We start from the raw sequence: 18,418 nt of genomic DNA, 5'->3' as shown, positions 1-18,418 counted from the left end.
GGCATATCTCATCATCTGGGATTGCCTCTTGGTTGTAAAACCAAGTGCAACCAAAGGATGTGCCCTTCTTAGCATTAGGAGGGAACACAAGATGTATTTATCAATGTTCAGATTAAACTTGCTTCAAATCCCAGAGAATGGTTAAACTAATTCTTCTTTAAAGTGGGTGCTGAAGATTTGCAATGCATATAAATGAAAATGAGGAAGAGAAGTGCAGTTATTTAAAATTGGCTACTAGGATACAGAACAATTTTAATAAGTGCTATCCTAGTGCTAAACATAAAAACAGTGCATGTTCAGTTTGAAAGGATAACTGTGAAAAGTCCGATAGAATGACAGGTCTGCATGTTTCAGCCTCAAGATTAACTAAATCTAGGCTTTCATCAGGACCATAATACAAGAACGCTACTGCAATATTATGCATACAATGTGTGCAAAGTGAATTAAAAAATCTCAAAAGAAAAACATGGTTGGTTCGATACACCCTACTATAACCTGTGTATCCCAAAAGTGGTCAAAATATCACAGGATTCTTGGACTCATTCCTAGAAAGAACAGAAATAAACATGAATGATAACTAAAGACCCAACACAAACAAAAATGCTGTCCAAATTCACATCTTCCGAAAACTGCTGTGTAAAAGATTTTGATATTATCAAATATATCTCTGTGTATATATCACTGATTTCAAAATATTGTTTGACTCACCAGTCTTTATGCGGGAGTACTCCTCACCTAACCTGGCATCCGCTCAGGGAATGAGGCACCGCTTTATATTGCAGGTAAACATAAAACATTTTTGTTACAATCAGAGTAAAAATCTCTGAAACTTAGTTACCCACTACATCAATATATAACTCAGTCACGTTTTAACAACAACCAATGGCACCATCCATAGGTCCCTAATATTCAGATGAAAAAATGGTGTTCGTAAAGAGCCGTATATGTGACTAAAGGTCAAGTAGAGCCACATAATAGTGTCTCTAGTTAAACCTAAGTCTAATCTGTAACTCAGTGTAAAGCCACAGATGGTTAAACACGCATTAGAAATGCAATCAGGCTCGGATTTATTTGAGTTTGAGCTAATGGCATTGTAAATGCCAATGTATTGTTGCTATGTGTTATGGAGTGTGTTCATGTGGTGTGTACTGCAGTTGATCTCCTTGTGAGTGTGAGAATATTGCACCGTTGCTGCCTGTGATGTCCTTCTTGTGAGTGTGAGAAGCTTGCACCTCTGCTGCCTGTGGTCTCCTTTTGAGCGTAAGAAGCTTGCACTGCTGCTGCCTGTGATGTCGTTCTTGTGAGTGGGAGAACAATGCACCTCAGCTGCCTGTGGTCTCCTTGTGAGTGTAAGAAGCTTGCACAGCTGCTGCCTGTGATGTCCTACTCTACTCACTACTCTGCACTCACTACTCTGCACTCACTACTCTGCACTCACTACTCTGCACTCACTACTCTGCACTCACTACTCTGCACTCACTACTCTGCACTCACTACTCTGCACTCACTACTCTACTCACTACTCTACTCACTACTCTACTCACTACTCTGCTCACTACTCTGCTCACTACTCTACTCACTACTCTGCACTCACTACTCTGCTCACTACTCTGCTCACTACTCTGCTCACTACTCTGCTCACTACTCTGCTCACTACTCTGCTCACTACTCTCTACTCACTACTCTACTCACTACTCTACTCACTACTCTACTCACTACTCTACTCACTACTCTACTCACTACTCTGCCCTCACTACTCTGCCCTCACTACTCTGCCCTCACTACTCTGCCCTCACTACTCTGCCCTCACTACTCTGCCCTCACTACTCTACCCTCACTACTCTACCCTCACTACTCTACCCTCACTACTCTACCCTCACTACTCTACCCACTACTCTACTCACTACTCTACTCACTACTCTACTCACTACTCTACTCACTACTCTACTCACTACTCTACTCACTACTCTACTCACTACTCTACTCTGCACTCACTACTCTGCACTCACTACTCTGCACTCACTACTCTGCACTCACTACTCTATTCACTACTCACTACTCTACTCACTACTCACTACTCTGCACTCACTACTCTACTCACTACTCACTACTCTGCACTCACTACTCTACTCACTACTCTACTCACTACTCTACTCACTACTCTGCACTCACTACTCTGCACTCACTACTCTGCACTCACTACTCTGCACTCACTACTCTGCACTCACTACTCTGCACTCACTACTCTGCACTCACTACTCTGCACTCACTACTCTATTCACTACTCACTACTCTGCACTCACTACTCTACTCACTACTCACTACTCTGCACTCACTACTCTACTCACTACTCACTACTCTGCACTCACTACTCTACTCACTACTCACTACTCTCCACTCACTACTCTCCACTCACTACTCTCCTCACTACTCTACTCACTACTCACTACTCTCCACTCACTACTCTCTACTCACTACTCTACTCACTACTCTGCACTCACTACTCTGCACTCACTACTCTGCACTCACTACTCTGCACTCACTACTCTGCACTCACTACTCTGCACTCACTACTCTGCACTCACTACTCTGCACTCACTACTCTGCACTCACTACTCTGCACTCACTACTCTGCACTCACTACTCTGCACTCACTACTCTGCACTCACTACTCTGCACTCACTACTCTGCACTCACTACTCTGCACTCACTACTCTATTCACTACTCACTACTCTACTCACTACTCACTACTCTACTCACTACTCACTACTCTGCACTCACTACTCTGCACTCACTACTCTACTTACTACTCTCCACTCACTACTCTCCACTCACTACTCTACTCACTACTCTACTCACTACTCACTACTCTACTCACTACTCACTACTCTACTCACTACTCACTACTCTACTCACTACTCTACTCACTACTCACTACTCTACTCACTACTCTACTCACTACTCTACTCACTACTCTGCACTCACTACTCTGCACTCACTACTCTGCACTCACTACTCTATTCACTACTCACTACTCTACTCACTACTCACTACTCTGCACTCACTACTTTGCACTCACTACTCTACTCACTACTCACTACTCTCCACTCACTACTCTACTCACTACTCTACTCACTACTCACTACTCACTACTCACTACTCACTACTCACTACTCTGCACTCACTACTCACTAAGCAACATGGAGTGGGTTGGTGAGAAGTACACCAGCAAGAGAGTTGGAGGAAATATATGAGGGAAGTGACACAGAGGGCTGTGGTAGGAATGAAAAGCAACGGCCGAGAGTGCAATGTGGAGCAGGTGGGAGAGCAGCACACAGGCGAGATAACAGGTAGGTGTGTGTGGGGGTGGGGGGTGGGGGGTAACACAAAGGGCCATGGAGGGGAAGAGAAGTAATGGGTAATAAAGCAACCCCAAGGGGGCAAGGCACACTGGGAAAGAAAACAAAGCAGGGAAAAGTAGGCCACAAGAGCGATCACAACATGGAAGGAGGAAGGAAGAAGAACACTGGTGACAGAGAGCAATATGGACTGCTGGGTGAGAAAGTACATGTGGGAGACAGCTTAAAACCACACGCACTCTCCTGGAGTGAATAACCATAAAGAAAACAAGTTGTGCCTGAAAAGCAAGCAGTAGAAGCATAGAAGGCAGATAATCAAAATAGATTTTTAAAGAGGCTATGCTCCCATGGGAAGGTCAAACACAGGACTGACAACCTTGGGCACAAATAAGAAGCAGAAAATGAGAGCGGCAGGAAAGCCTGCCAATGCAGAGCATTAAGTAAGCTCCAAACTACTGTATGGGCTTGGTAAGCCCACAATATGGCTCGCACCAGCCAGTGTATGTGCTGTCTAGCACCCGCAACCTTAAAAAATGGGCATTTATATCTACACTGCTTCAACAAACTTCTGTCATAATTATCTGTTTCGCTAAGCAGGCTTTGAGAACTAAACAAATCAAGATTTCAGGTCCAGACGTCACACACCATTTACAACGTACCACACTTAATTTATATTTCTAGTCTATTTTTTTGCTAAAGAAAGATTTCCAATCAAGGATGTGAGAGAAAACAAGTTGTTTAGCAATTACAACGAATTGCTGAGACATTCCAACTTAACAGCAATTACAGGCGGGCAACATAAGCACCGAAAAGCAGCAGGCAGCCTGCATTTAAGTTTCCCAATAATGTCAGAGGCATTTAAAAGGCCGAGCCTCTGTTTTACTAACAGCAATTTAGCGCACACGACACTGACAGGCGCACTTAAGTGCCCCGAAACCTCAACATCCATTTAAAACGAATTATGCCCAACTGCGATATTTTTCCCTCCGTGCTGAGAAAATGCGGGGAATATCGATCTTTCTTTCAAGCGGATATTCTTGTTTATGAATTTGATAGAAAGCCTGAATACATCTGATTGATACAGTGAAACACAAACATTCCCACAGCCCCAATACAATTGCCTTTCCTGTCTGTGACCTCTTGCAAAGACAGACAACCATGAGCTAAATGCAAAATCCGAGTGAAAAGGCTCTGCTAAGCAGACTCTGAGTCGTAGGCCTCTCTCAACGGGGGCGTTTCTGGTAATTTCTCCATCTGCCAGAACAATTTGCTTATGGTTATAGGGCACACGTCGCTGCTGGCCAGTCGAACAGCAAGGCACCGTCACTTCCAGTTACTGACGACAAAGCAGATTGCCTTGGGTAAGAATTCATTGTGACACGATAAATGTCTCTGCTAATATTAAACATTACACTGCCTGGAACACGGGCTCTGCAAGGTCTGCAGTGGGTTTCATGATAAACGCTGTAATGCTTGATGTACCATAGTGGATTAAGAAAGTGGCATTTTCATATTAAGGGAAGCTTCCCAGATCTCAAAAGTAAAAAAAACCAGGCGATGGCGCTGCCGCTTGGGAGCCAATCCCAGCGCGGCGTTCGGTGAGGGGGCTCGGCACTTCGAGCCAATCAGGGCTCTGCTCCTTCGGTTCTCGCCCTCGGCGGCCCCGGCCAGATGCCGACCTTTGCGGGGATGATTCCGGCCACGGGCAGCGGCGATTCACAGGCGGTCAGCAGATTGTACGCGACCAGGAGCGGGCAGAATGCTTGTGAAGCCCCCACTCTTGCTAGGGGGATAGCTTAAAAAATACTGTGCCTGCCCGTGAAGCTACAGGAAACTTCTTTCCATTATCTCCGCCGTGAACGCGGCACCCTGACAGCTCCCAATTAAAATGAATGGACTGTCGTGCACGAAAGGTAAATATTAAACGCGCGCATGATACATACAATGCAATGGTGAACGCGCTCGCAACATCTGGATTGCATTACACGGGCACTCTGACAGCTCCTAATTAAGATTAATCACTCTGCGTGCTCGTTCGCACACAGAATATGCCATGAAACTAACATCAATGACGGACAAAAAGTAAATATAGCCTATCACGTCAAGGCTACTAAATAGACAGCACAGCGAAGACGAATCACTAGGCAGATGCCATAAAACACTAAGGAATGTGTCTGGCCAGAGTCCTAGAGATCCTTTTTTTTTCTTTAACATTAGGATCTCGGAAGCTCCGCCCCCACTTCGTGGCGGCCGAGGCCCGGGCCCTAAAAAATGAGTTCCTTTACCCAAACCCCTTCACTAGAAGTTATGTAGAGAAGTAATGCGTTTGCAGATGACTTGCTATATACTGGTTTGACAAATACCACTGCAAAACCTTATCTCTCATGTATAAAAAACCTTCTAGAGACATGTCTTGTTCCCTAAGAAAACCTGCTTGTTGTTCATCAACCGGTCACTATATAGACATAAAACCCCTCCAGTAGGTCCCTTTCACAAGAGTGTGTATGCACATTTCTAGTACAAAAACGGAGTGTACAGTGGATCGTGTACAGCATGTCCTCAAACTCAAAAGACAAAAATTGTAGACGTTGGGACTGATAGACCTTGGATACTAAAGAAACACACTAATTTTGACACCGAAAGAGTGATCTATATGATCATGTGTCCGTGTTTCCTGAGGTATATCGGTATGACAACACGAAAGGTTATCGTTATGACAACACGAAAGGTTAAACTACGCATTAACAAGCATAAAAGCACCATTAGGTGCAACAAGCAGTCCACACGTTTGACAAATCACTTTCTCAGCTTGAATCATAAGGCAGAAGATCTGAGATGGATTGTACTTGAACAACCGTTCATTCCATCCCATGTTAGCGATGTTGCGAAGTTCCTTTTTATCAAGGAGCAAAAATGGATTTTCAAACTTAAGTTTGATAGCCAGGGGGTGAATGATGATATACCATGGGTCACATTATAAACACTTTGCCAACGGTATATTTTTATTTGTACAAAAAAAGAGAACATAGCCAAGCAATTCAAGTAATAAAGATGTTGGTTCGGCCTTATACATCTGACTAAGCAATACAGAGCATTTCAGAAAATCCAGCTTAGAAGGCAGACCATTTAGTTTATTAAATGCACAGTCACCTTTGAATTAAAGTAATAGGAAAGACTGATCACTTAAAAGTAACGTAATTGATGACATTTTTAATCAGAATAATTTAAACTGCATATTTTTAGATGCCATATGTGTGCCAACGGAATATAAAAAACTCCACTAGCGAGGTTTGTCTTTTCAGCTCATATTCTCAGTTGTTGTGTTCTGAACAGGACTGTATCAAGGATAATCTGGTTTCTGATATTGATGGTCGGGTTGCATTACAAACACATTTTTATACAACACTGGTTCTATTAAAACAGAATATGAGATAACAATATAATAGGAGGTGCATCAGTCCTGGTTAGGCACGCTCTGGCTGTTTTTGAATTTTGAAATATGAAACACCTGATTTGAGTTGCATTATTACATACTTGTTTGCAACATTGGTCTCACAAACTAAACGTGATGTGAGCTATGAACTATTAAGAAGCGCACTATTCGTGGTCAGGCACTCTTGTGTAGGTTTTTGGCTTTTGCTTTTTGTAAAAAGTAGGCTTGACCGCTTGCAACCTATTGTTGCTATTGCACTTCATAGTGCAATAAAGATTTTTTCCTATAAACAAAGAATGAAAAAAACTGACGCATGTGGTTATCCCGGGAGGACAACTACATTTCCCAGGTATCCCCAGCTCGAGAGAGACGAAGCATACTGACATTGAAGGAATATGCGCAATAGAATCAGGAAGGGATCGCTATACACGAGCATGTCTTTGAGACACGCTTCTAGATGTAAGGAATCGAGCGCTTTGGTTATGCTGCAATTGCAGAGTATATGCGCCAGGAAACCTCCGGTGTCAGTGTGCTTTACAAGTGTCACCTAACATAACATAACATATGCGCATTAAAGATCATGGTCCGCACGCCCACACAGACATGGCGGATTTGGGGGTTATGCGCAGCAGCATACATGTGGAGAAAACTGACGGACATCACCTGTTTACTATCACGGTAATACACACGTTATTTAAACAGACGCGCCTGTCCGTTCGGTTACCTCCCCTTCAGCTCAGTTCAGCTCGGGGTACCGACGGACATGTAAGGAGGGATTGGACCGCTGTGTATACACTCCGTTTTTGTACTAGGAATTTGGATACACCCTCTTGTGAAAGGGACCTACTGGAGGGGTTTTATGTCTAAAAAGTGACCGGTTAATGAAGGTTGCTAGAAATAATTAACAACAAGCAGGTCTTCCTAGGGAACAAGACAGGTCTCTAGAAGGTTTTTTATACATGAGAGATAAGGTTTTGCAATGGTATTTGTCACACCAGTATATAGCAAGTTATCTGCAAACGCATTACTTCTCTACATAAGATCTAGTGAAGGGGTTTGGGTAAAGGAACTCATTTTTATAACCATCTGTGGCTTTTTCACTGAGTTACAGATTAGACTTAGGTTTAACTAGAGACACTATTATGTGGCTCTACTTGACCTTTAGTCACATATACAAGTCTTTACGAACACCATTTTTTCATCTGAATATTAGGGACCTATGGATGGTGCCATTGGTGGTTGTTGAAACGTGACAGAGTTATATATTGATGTAGTGGGTAACTAAGTTTCAGAGATTTTTACTCTGATTGTAAAAAAAATGTTTTATGTTTATCTGTAATATAGAGCGGTGCCTCATTCCCTGAGCGGATGGCATGTGAGGTGAGGAGTACTCCCGCATAAAGACGGGGAAGTCAAACAATATTTTGAAATCAGTGATATATACACACAGAGATATATTTGATAATATCGACATCTTTTACACAGCAGTTTTCGGAAGATGTGAATTTGGACAGCATTTTTGTTTATGTGGTGGGTCTTTAAGTATTATTCATGTTTATTTCTGTTCTTAGTAGGAATGAGTCCGAAAATCCTGTGATATTTTGACCACTTTTGGGATACACAGGTTATGGTAGGGTGTATCGAACCAACCATGTTTTTCTTTTGAGATTTTTTCATTCACTTTGCACACGTTGTATGCACAATATTGCAGTAGCGTTCTTATAATATGGTCCTGATGAAAGCCTAGATTTAGTTAGTCTTGAGGCTGAAACATGTAGACCTGTCATTCTATTGGACTTTTCACAGTTATCCTTTCAAACTGTACACGCACTTTTTTTATGTTTGGCACTAGGATAGCGCTTATTAAAATTGTTCTGTATCCTAGTAGCCAATTTTAAATAACTGCACTTCTTTTCCTCATTTTCATTTATATGCACTGCAAATCATCAGCACCCACTTTAAAGAAGAATTAGTTTAACCATTCTCTGGGATTTGAACCAAGTTTAATCTGAACATTGATAAATACATCTTGTGTTCCCTTCTAATGCTTAGAAAGGTACAACCTTTGGTTGCACTAGGGTTTACAACCAAGAGGCAATCCCAGATGATAAGATTTGCCACCACGGTGGGCTGATGGGATTTTATTCTGGCTGTGAACAGTTATCTTTCTGACCTAGTCACATTAGCTTTTTTGCTGTCCTCTTTTCTCTGTTCTTAGACTGGTAGCTTCTTTGTTTGTTTTTCATTGTCCAGTTAGCACTCTGTAGAAGAACTAATATGATCTTTGCGATTTCTGCTTATGTGCCCCCGTTGCATTTTGTATATTCTTGTACTTGAGCGCTCATTTTTCATTTATACATGTGTTACATTTAGTATTTATTGCACATGTGGAAAAGGTAATGTTTGCTTTATTACAATTTGATGCTGCATCAGTATTCATTTATCTGCATTAATTTGATTTGTGTGTGGAACAATTTAGTGAAGGTGCAACAAAATTAATCTGCTAATTCTTCTCTCACGGTCCTCATCACTAGGCCTGCCCTTTTCAAATTAATCAGAAAAGTGTTGTTTGGGAGACATGTATTACACAGCTTCCTGGAAGACTAGAAGATCGTGCAAGCTGAGCTACAGAACATCATTCATGAACACCATCGCTTACTCAACTAGTTTGGCCTTATAAGCTCTTGGAAAGAGAACACTTAGAGACAGAGTGACCTTATTGAAGAGCAGAACAACAGGATTGCTATTCAGAAAAGGTAAGGAAGGGGGCTTGAGGCCACCTCAAGAGAATCAGATGGGCACTTTTGGTGCAATGACAGCCTAGCTAGGGGCTAGAAGCGAGGGTTTGGGACTGGTTCCATCTTTCAATGAAAGGAACTGCTTCTACTGAACCATCATCACAATGTTTCAATTCTTTTAAATAATTTGGCTACAAAATTGCTTATCTAATATTTTGTTTCTCAATTGCTTTCATTGTTATAGTTTCGTAAATACATATTATCTACCATAGATTATGACACTCATTTTAACAAAGTGTTTACAATTTCTAGGGTGCATTTCCTGTGTCTCCCCAGCCATGGTAGCTTTGGAGCACACTAACAAATGGTCCTATATCCTCGCAGGTCTCCCTAGATAGCACCATCCCCATGTAATGTGCAGGTATTTCATTTTATACAGTGGACTATATTCTTGTCTCTAGTTAGGTAAGTCTGCTTTGAGCTTGTGCTTTGGCCAAACGGTTTAGATGGGTCTACAACTGGGCCGTATTTTGGAAAACCTGCAAACACGTTTCAGAATGATCATTCAGAATCTAGTGCCGAGATTAGGCCTGGTTTAAAGCCATACACAAGGCCTCTCCTATACAGGTCATGGGTGGAGACCCAGACTCATGAAGCCTTGCATGTCCCACTTGAGGCAATCTTTGGAGAAGTAAACAATCTGTGGCTAAGACCCACAACAGCACTGATCCTGGTAGAGATTCCTGGATACCAAAGCTTCAATTAGATTCCATTAGCTGACAGGAGACGGGCCCCTGAAGAGGAGGTATGAACTGAAAAGAAATGATGGCAAAGTGGAACTGGAAAGATACCAGCCCACATGGGAAGAAGGCATGTAGCTCAGAAGAATCAGAAATTGTGAAGCAAGGTTTTCTCACGAAAGTGCAAGATGCAGCTGAATACTGCTAGACCGTGAATTCAGGGACACATCCCTTCCACCAAACCAAACTGCGTAAACGTTGAAGTAGGAAAATACATTGAGGGCTCAATAGGGATAGAAAAAAGCTTCAGAGGCAGAAAAAGCATCCCAATGAGGCGACAAGAGCGAGACCTTTACAGGTTTCAGGAATGGGAAAGAGTTTCTTCTCACTGAGGCACATTCAGAGGCAATTGTGCTGTTACTCCAGAACTACAATTTCCCAACGTGCTTGGTGGTACACTATAAACAGCAGTGCAGGCTCAGGAGAAGGCAGAGTTTGTTTGGAGGGAATATGTGGAAATTATGACAATACCAAATGGCATTATGGACTCAGACTACCCAGGAAGAGATCCTGTTGGTGTGAACTCCCTTAAGACCAAAATGGCAATAGGACAGAAAGTATGTGCCTATGCTGCCCCTCTGCTTAAAAGAAGAAGCAAAGAGTAAAGTCTGCAGGAAGCCTCCAGAACCACAGAGAGTAGGCCCTGCGTGGTTTAAGGGCTCTTTTTACAAGTGAGCATATCAGCTGGACTAGTCAATGATGTAAGAGATGGTACAATTGCAGGTGAAAGACACTACTAGTAGGTTGTAGATAATGTTAAATAAAAGCAGGCACAGTATGCCCCCAAAAAACATGTGGACAGTGTTTTGTGCACAGTTGTGCGAATATTTTGTTGAAATGGGGATGATCAGTCAATCCAATAATTGGTAAAGATGGTAAAGTGGAGGCACTTTTAATAAATGAGAGTAACTAAGAAGGGACGCCAAGGGAGTCCAATAGGTAGTCAAATACACTTCTCACAAGTTAAAGACCCAGTTATGTTGCCACTCAAGAGCTCTCTGTGCAAAATAATTCAGGTAATTGATTCCTAGCTTGGTGGAAAAGTGAAAACCCCTCTCCTATTTACCAAACATAGCGCCCTGGCTGTGGGTGCTCTGCCATGTTATAGCAGAGTGACCTTTACAAGCATGAGAGCATCTTGCAACAAAGGGTATTTACTGGCATACAACAACATCCCTCCTTGGCTGCTGTGAAGCTGCTGAATGCTCTCTGGGTACGTTCACAGTGTGGGACAAGGCACCTTCTCAGATGAGAGCAGGGTTCAGTTTCTTTGTCTTCGGAGTACAGATTTCTTTGTCTGGCGTCTTATCACTGCTCAAATGATGCTAGAAATGTTGGGGTATACCTCTGGAGAATAAGACGGTCTTAGGCTCTGCTGATTGTGCTTGCATAAAGTTATTTGCCCCTTCACTTCCCCCGCTACCGTTTTGACCTTCTGCTAAAAAATAGTCGCATCATGATTGTTAATCACAATCAAGGCAGAAGTTAAGAGCCACTCCATTTCACCTAAACAGAAGACATTGGTAAAGGACCAAAGTCCTCTCTTGCAAAGCCCTACCTGTAAAGGTGATGCTGATCAGCTCCTCTACTCTTTTCAAACCAGTGAAATATACAAGGCTTCCAACAAGCACATACAAAAACTTGACTAGAGGCACACAAGAGTTGCAGACTCACCGGGAATTGCATAGAGGGCCCGGCTGTCATCATGACTGGCAAGAAAAGTCACTGCTTCTGTTTGGGCTCTCTGCAAAAGAAGTACAAGATACTTAATAGTACACCCCGATACAGACATATATTACAAAAATAAAATCAGAGACAAGAGGACAACTCTAGATCAGCATGCACACGAAGAGTATAGGGAGCTATGGACTCACAGAAAGGGGAGGTGGGGTTAACACCATTTCAAAAGTAGTGGGTGATTTGGGGATTATCTGTTTGGATTTTGGAAACCAATTCGGTTAGTGAGATGTGAAAGCATGCCTGGTTTGGCTCAACTTCAGATAGACAGGGAAAAGGGATGGGGGTGAGAGAGCATGAGAAGGACAGGGGAGGGTATGTGTGGGTGCAAGGGTGTATGTGCCTGCTCTCTCTTGCACCCCCTAAATGACGGACATAGCAATGGATTCCTCATATCAAGTTTGCTGTGCATTGGCAGAGAGGTGTCTGTGTGTTTGCTCCAAAATTGGAACAGCAGAGGATGTACAAGCAATGTTTCCACTAATAATTTTACACTGTTTGTGGAAAATCATGTTAGTGTGCAAACTTTTCTCGATTATGTGTGGAACTGAAAATATTGGTGAGTGACTATGCAAGCAATCACAGTGAACAAAACCACGACTTCATATGATGTTAAGTGCAGGATACCCATTAAAGATTTTTTCAATAACTCATCAACAAAGACCTGGGGAGGCCCTCTTTTGATTCGAACACTCATACATACATACATAATCTTTATTCAATTTTGAAAATAAAATCATAAAAGACAAAACAGTTTGAAAAAAACAGCAACTGACACCCACATAATCACACTTGCTTTAAAACCCCGGAGAGATAACATGCAAGAAGGAAACAAACTGTGGATGAATTTAAAATCTGTAATTACAGTAAAACCAGCCTGACTTGAGTGAAATTCATTAATTTTAAAATTGGTAGCAAAAACTTGTACCGTAGGGTATTATATTTAGAGTAAATCATAACAACATGTGAGGTGTCATTGGCCGAGGCTGACAGAGGCTTTGTCACAATCACATAGGGGCAATTCCAAACCCTTGAAACAACCGTGATTAAAAAAGACTAAACGCAGAAATAGATTCAGCCTAAAATAAGTCAATAAGCATCACTGATGACGAGTCATGTTTCACGTCAAATAAGGTTCTAAATTACTAACAGTTTTTACTAAAATTGCATGTCTGACGGAAAGTTTCAATATTGCAGTCATACCGGTCCGCTGCCTTCTTGCCCATAAATGCCACTACAACCCCTTTATGATCAGAGCTAACTAGACAGCTGGGATTAGCATATAAATTGGGCCTAACTAAATACATCATATTATGGGAGATAGAAGCCAGCCATGGGATCAGAGAGGGCTTGACCAATTTTGAACAATCCTGCAATATTAATCTGTTAAAACCAAGATCTTCCTTTGTCCAAATTGATAACCAGAGTTTTAAGGGGGAAAGTCAGATCTGGTCAGTAATGTAACCTAATCCCAGTTCTTCATTGACTATTTCATAGGGTACACTTTGTGGTACTCCCAGAAGGCCTCATAAAAATGTATTTTCCGTTACCTGAATTGGGGTGTCCGGGCTATAGCCTCATATTCCACTGCCATAACTTGCTAATGAGACGCACTTGGCCTCAAGATTTTCAATATAGATTTAATGTGGGTGAGCCCCAACTGGTGTGAGAAATCGCCATGCTAAACGTGGCTCTGTTAAAAGACCCCACATTCACTACGCTGGATAAACTCAGAGGCTTGGGTTGAGGATGTGGGTCTACTGGTAGGAGATGACTGGATGGACGCACTGGCCTCTCCTAGAGGAGCAGCGATATCGATGAAGCTGCGTCTCATTCAATTTAATACAACCACCGGGTCTATTATACTAGGCTCAGGCTGTGGAGGGCGGGTCTGGTGGCATCCCCGATGTGCCTGCGCTGTGAGCGAGAAGAGGGGTCCCTAACTCATAACATTTGGCACTGTACAGCACTCACGAAATTCTGGAGAGGGGTTGGCCTGTGTGGCGGAGGTGTTGGGGTGGGTGCTCCCCTCCTCACTGAGATTGACAATTCTGCACATCATGGAGGGTATAAGAGGTAAGATATACAAGAGGCATCTACTACTACTGGGGCTGACCTTGACCAAACGAGATATAGCAAGGTTGTGGAAGGAGACGGCCCCTCCCTCCCTCTCGGCATGGAAAAAAGGGCTGGATTTCGGCATGGGGTTGGAGATTCCGATATTTAAGGCTAGGGGATGCATGCAAAAACACCCCAAAATCTGGAAACGATGGGCAGACTAGCGAGGCCTGGAACTTGACCCGGGACCCTTGCTGGACGCTTCTGTATCTGCCTTGATTTATGGACCCCTAGGGTAGGGGACTGGATATGCAGTAAAGGGATTGATTTGTTGAGATGGGAAATGTGGCGACAACCGAAACGCAGCAGTGTGTTAGTGCAGCGGGGGGAGGGGTTCCAGGAGTGTATGTTATATTGTACTTCATGATGCTGATGATGATTATAATGTATAAACTAACTGTCAAAGACAATGACAAGCAATGTTTGGTGTGGCAGATGGTTCCTGGGTTAAGGAGCACTTCACTGTATATGACGTTTGACATAATAAAATGTGTTTTAAAAAAAGAAGACACCACATTCTGGGTTATGAGTGGGTGTCAGTTGACACCAGAATTCAACTAGACCCCTAAATATTTAAACTTATCATCCTGACTGACGTGGTGTCCCTCTACAACAAATGTCATAGTTTGTGTTGGGCAGAACACACTTCATTACATGTGATTTTGAGAAGTTGGTACAAAGGTCAACACTGCTCATAAAATCAATAAAAAGGTTAAGACGTTTTGGTAAACCCTTGGCTGTCTGAGCTATTTAAACTGTGTCATCTGAGTAGAGCAGGGCCAGTATAGAACAGCCTTCTACTTTAGGGACATCCACAGCCGGGTCTGACAAAACATGTACTATTTGATTAATATAAAAAATAAATAAAAACGATGCTAAGATACGGCCTTGACTTCTAACAGTCATTTAGTTATGCACTGTAGAGGTTTGTTGTCTGGAAGTTATGGAACGAGCCCTAAAAGCTGTTCCTTTAGATCGATTCTATTCAGAATGTTCACGATGTGAAATGGGCTGTGTTTATGAAGAAAAGGTTTATTTCCCTTCATTACCAGTGAGCTACAATGAATAGGAGAAAGGCCCCATCAAAAGCTATTTTATACCAAACAAAAAGGATTAGGTTTAGTGCAGTGCTAAAAATAGTGTTGAATATCTTTATGCAATACAAGTTTTTTTTTTATTTCAAAAAAACAATACAAGTTTTTTTAAAGATCTCTGATACAGAACACTTCGGCCTTTTTTGTGAACTAGCATTTAAACTGGCTTGACAGCAGTGGTACCCAAAATAGTGTGTCACTGAAGTAGGCTAGTTACAATATGTCATTTTGTTACTAGAGGTGACTTTCTTCCCTGATAAGAATCACGCACATTTCCTACCGATAATAAACATAAAGTTGCCCAATACTGGGATTCAGTGGGGTACTCTCTTAATAAGGCCCTGCTTTGATAGAAAACAGTGAATTAGTGAGTGACTGCATCATAGAATTCAGTCCATAAAGAACTGCTCTGCTTCCTTGTATTGCAAGTTCAGGAGTGGATTGGGCTGCTGTCCTTGCCTGCAATTACAATCCCAAAAGACGGGGGTTATATTTAGTGGTGCTCCATTCTGCAGGCTAACTGAAGGTCCTCACAATGAGATCTAAAAGTGAACATAGCAAGATATTTTTGAGGGAGTGCACGGCTGCTTTAAGGTAAGGAGTCAGTGTGTGTTGGGTTTTATCAGGACATCTGCATACCCAGAATCTTTTACCATTAGTTACTTACCCAATTTTTATTTCACAACTATGGTCACCTCTATTAAATGCTCATGTGAGTTCTTAAGAAGGTGTGCATTTACTGCCAGAAACAGGATGAGAGTGCATTGCAATAATTTGTCTTCATACATTCTTACAAATAATCAATTCAGGGTGCATTTGATAGAATTTTTGTTTTTATAGGCTCAATTACTGGAGAAAAATATTAAATTGGGGTGGAGAAAGAATCACGTTTTGGGTAAGAATTTTCTTTATCATGGCACCAGCATAATGATAGTTTTGACGTACAGAACTGTCCTGTTGTAGGCTGCATCAATCAACAAACAGGATGTATTACTCTTTCTGGTAACGACGGATTGATTCTATTCAGTACTTGCAAATCATTAACTTGGTGCAGAAGAAAAGCCCCGAGATAGATGAATCTGTGTTGGGAATTAGTGTCAGGCAGCTCAATAGGAAGGTAAAAATGAATGAGGCTGAATTGTTACAAACACAGGATTGTGCTGCAAGGTAAGTCCATATGTAATATAAGCTGTAATAAAGTTAAAGAAGTCACTAAGTCTTGAACCAGATACCTGGTTTTACTCTCATGTAACCTCAAGCCAAAAATGAAAAGAGCCTTCATGTGGCTTCTAACTCGCACCATCTTACTGCAATCACCTGGCAACTCTTCTGCCCCCGCCCCTCTTCAGACTCTGGCAGCTCAGGAAGTGGTGCAACATATTCATTTTATAGATGTGCTGAAAGTGAAGCCCCTGCAGAGTGTTGTGAAAGTGCTCAGAGAAGAGGTTATGATAACGATTTGTCTTTGATCAATTTCATAGCACTTTACATTGTTTTGACACGTAGTCCATCCAAAAAGCTGCCCGCGGCCCAGGCGTGATGAAACAAAATGGTTACTTACCCATAGGAGTAGTTTTGCAGCTTGAAGAATTTTCTGTGAGTGGTGTTTTTTTTTTTCGGCATCGAGGGCTCTTCTGGCCCCGAAACTTTGCCTTTGTCCCTCGCGAGCACTTGCTTGCGTTGAGGGCTTGTCGAGTTCTCATCGGTGTCATTTGGTCAGGACTTAAGTGTCTCTCTAGTCTTGCACGGAAATTCGGTTGGTGGGTGTTTTGACGCCAAGGCTGCCATGGAGGACCTTGCGTTCGAGGACTTAGCTTTCATGCCTTTCCGTGGTTTTGTTACCTTTTACCGTTTCCTCTCAGCATCCTTCACCACCTTCTTCACCTCTTGTCTTTTTTCAGCTTTGGTTGCAGAGTCTTCGATGTCGGACTCCTCTCCTCGTGTTGTGTTGGTCTCCACAACATTTTCATCTTCGTCACTTGATAGCCCATGGTATGTCAGAGATTCCTGCATCTTTTGAGTGCCATGCATGGCCTCTGTCGGTGTCGTAACTTAAGTGTTTACGGTACTAACACGGCACAGGCCTCACAGTCTTCGTCCTTGCGGTCCCTGGTAGGCAAAGGTTGCAGTTTATTTCCCATGAACATTTACTGTCTCTCCCCTCTTCATTCTTCAACCACGTGGTTATTACCAGCAGGATCCCCCATCGGGGGATCCTGCTGGTAATAACCACGCTGGGACGCCCCTGGGTAGCCATCGCGCTCTACAAATCCTCATTCCATTCCATTCCATTCCAAAGGTGCCCCTTCTCCGTTACTTAGATCTTCTTGTGGCCTTTGGTGTTTTTCAGTCTCCCTTCCTCTCTTCTCTGAAAATCTTATGAACTTCTAAGTCATGCTTCCAGACCCAGTGGTGGAAAAAAGAATCTGAAGATGCGACCATGCACAGAAACCTCTGGAGCGCTGTCTGACGTCACACAAGGGATGGACTTACCACCAAAAGGTGGTCAACAACGCTCACACACCAAAAAACTACGTGTCCGGACCCAACTACTAGATGGCGGAATAATGCTGGACACAACCACTAAATGGCGAAATAATGCTCAGCATGTGAATACAGAAAAGAATTCCTGCTGCAAAAAGGCCACACGGTTCGGGCTCTGTGTGAAAGTCTGCCACGGATCTCCAAACGTTACTAGTTTCATGTGAAAGCTGTAGAATCTTCCACATTCTTGTTTTGCTAACAAGCGTAATTGTCTTCACTGAAGGTGTTGAGCCTCTTCTAAAATCAATTTTCGTTAGGTATTAGGAAGCAGGTGCTAACATTTAAATAGAGTACCCTGCCATCCTTTGCCATACAAATCTTTCCTATAAAGTCTTCTTGCTTCAACTTGGCTATGCTTCTATTAAAGTGCATTTTTTTTAACACCGTTTGTCGAAGAATTAGAGAGCAAGCATTACGCACATACATCAAGTGGGGAAGAGAAAGAGATACCCATCTATAGGCTGAATTACATGGCAAGAAACCAGGAAGCCAAGGGTAAATCACAGTTTCCCTCTTGACCAAAGTGTGTGATACCATAGAGCTACCATATTTCACTCTTCCTCCATTTCCATTATTACATTTGAGGAATACTTG

General features: G+C 42.5%; 1 protein-coding gene across 1 annotated transcript in view; it reads right to left on the bottom strand.

The window, feature by feature from the left end:
* LOC147703774 (polymerase delta-interacting protein 2-like) overlaps nt 1-18,418 on the bottom strand; it is a 216,114-nt gene that overhangs the window by 72,529 nt on the left and 125,167 nt on the right. The window contains exon 5 of the mRNA XM_086932122.1: nt 12,006-12,075. Coding sequence (XP_086788248.1) covers nt 12,006-12,075 — 70 coding nt within the window. The remainder of the gene's footprint in view (nt 1-12,005; nt 12,076-18,418) is intronic.

This window comes from Lissotriton vulgaris, chromosome 7 (genome assembly GCF_964263255.1).
Source record: "Lissotriton vulgaris chromosome 7, aLisVul1.2, whole genome shotgun sequence".
Lineage (NCBI taxonomy): Eukaryota > Metazoa > Chordata > Amphibia > Caudata > Salamandridae > Lissotriton > Lissotriton vulgaris.
This window is presented reverse-complemented; position numbering and strand designations above follow the sequence as displayed.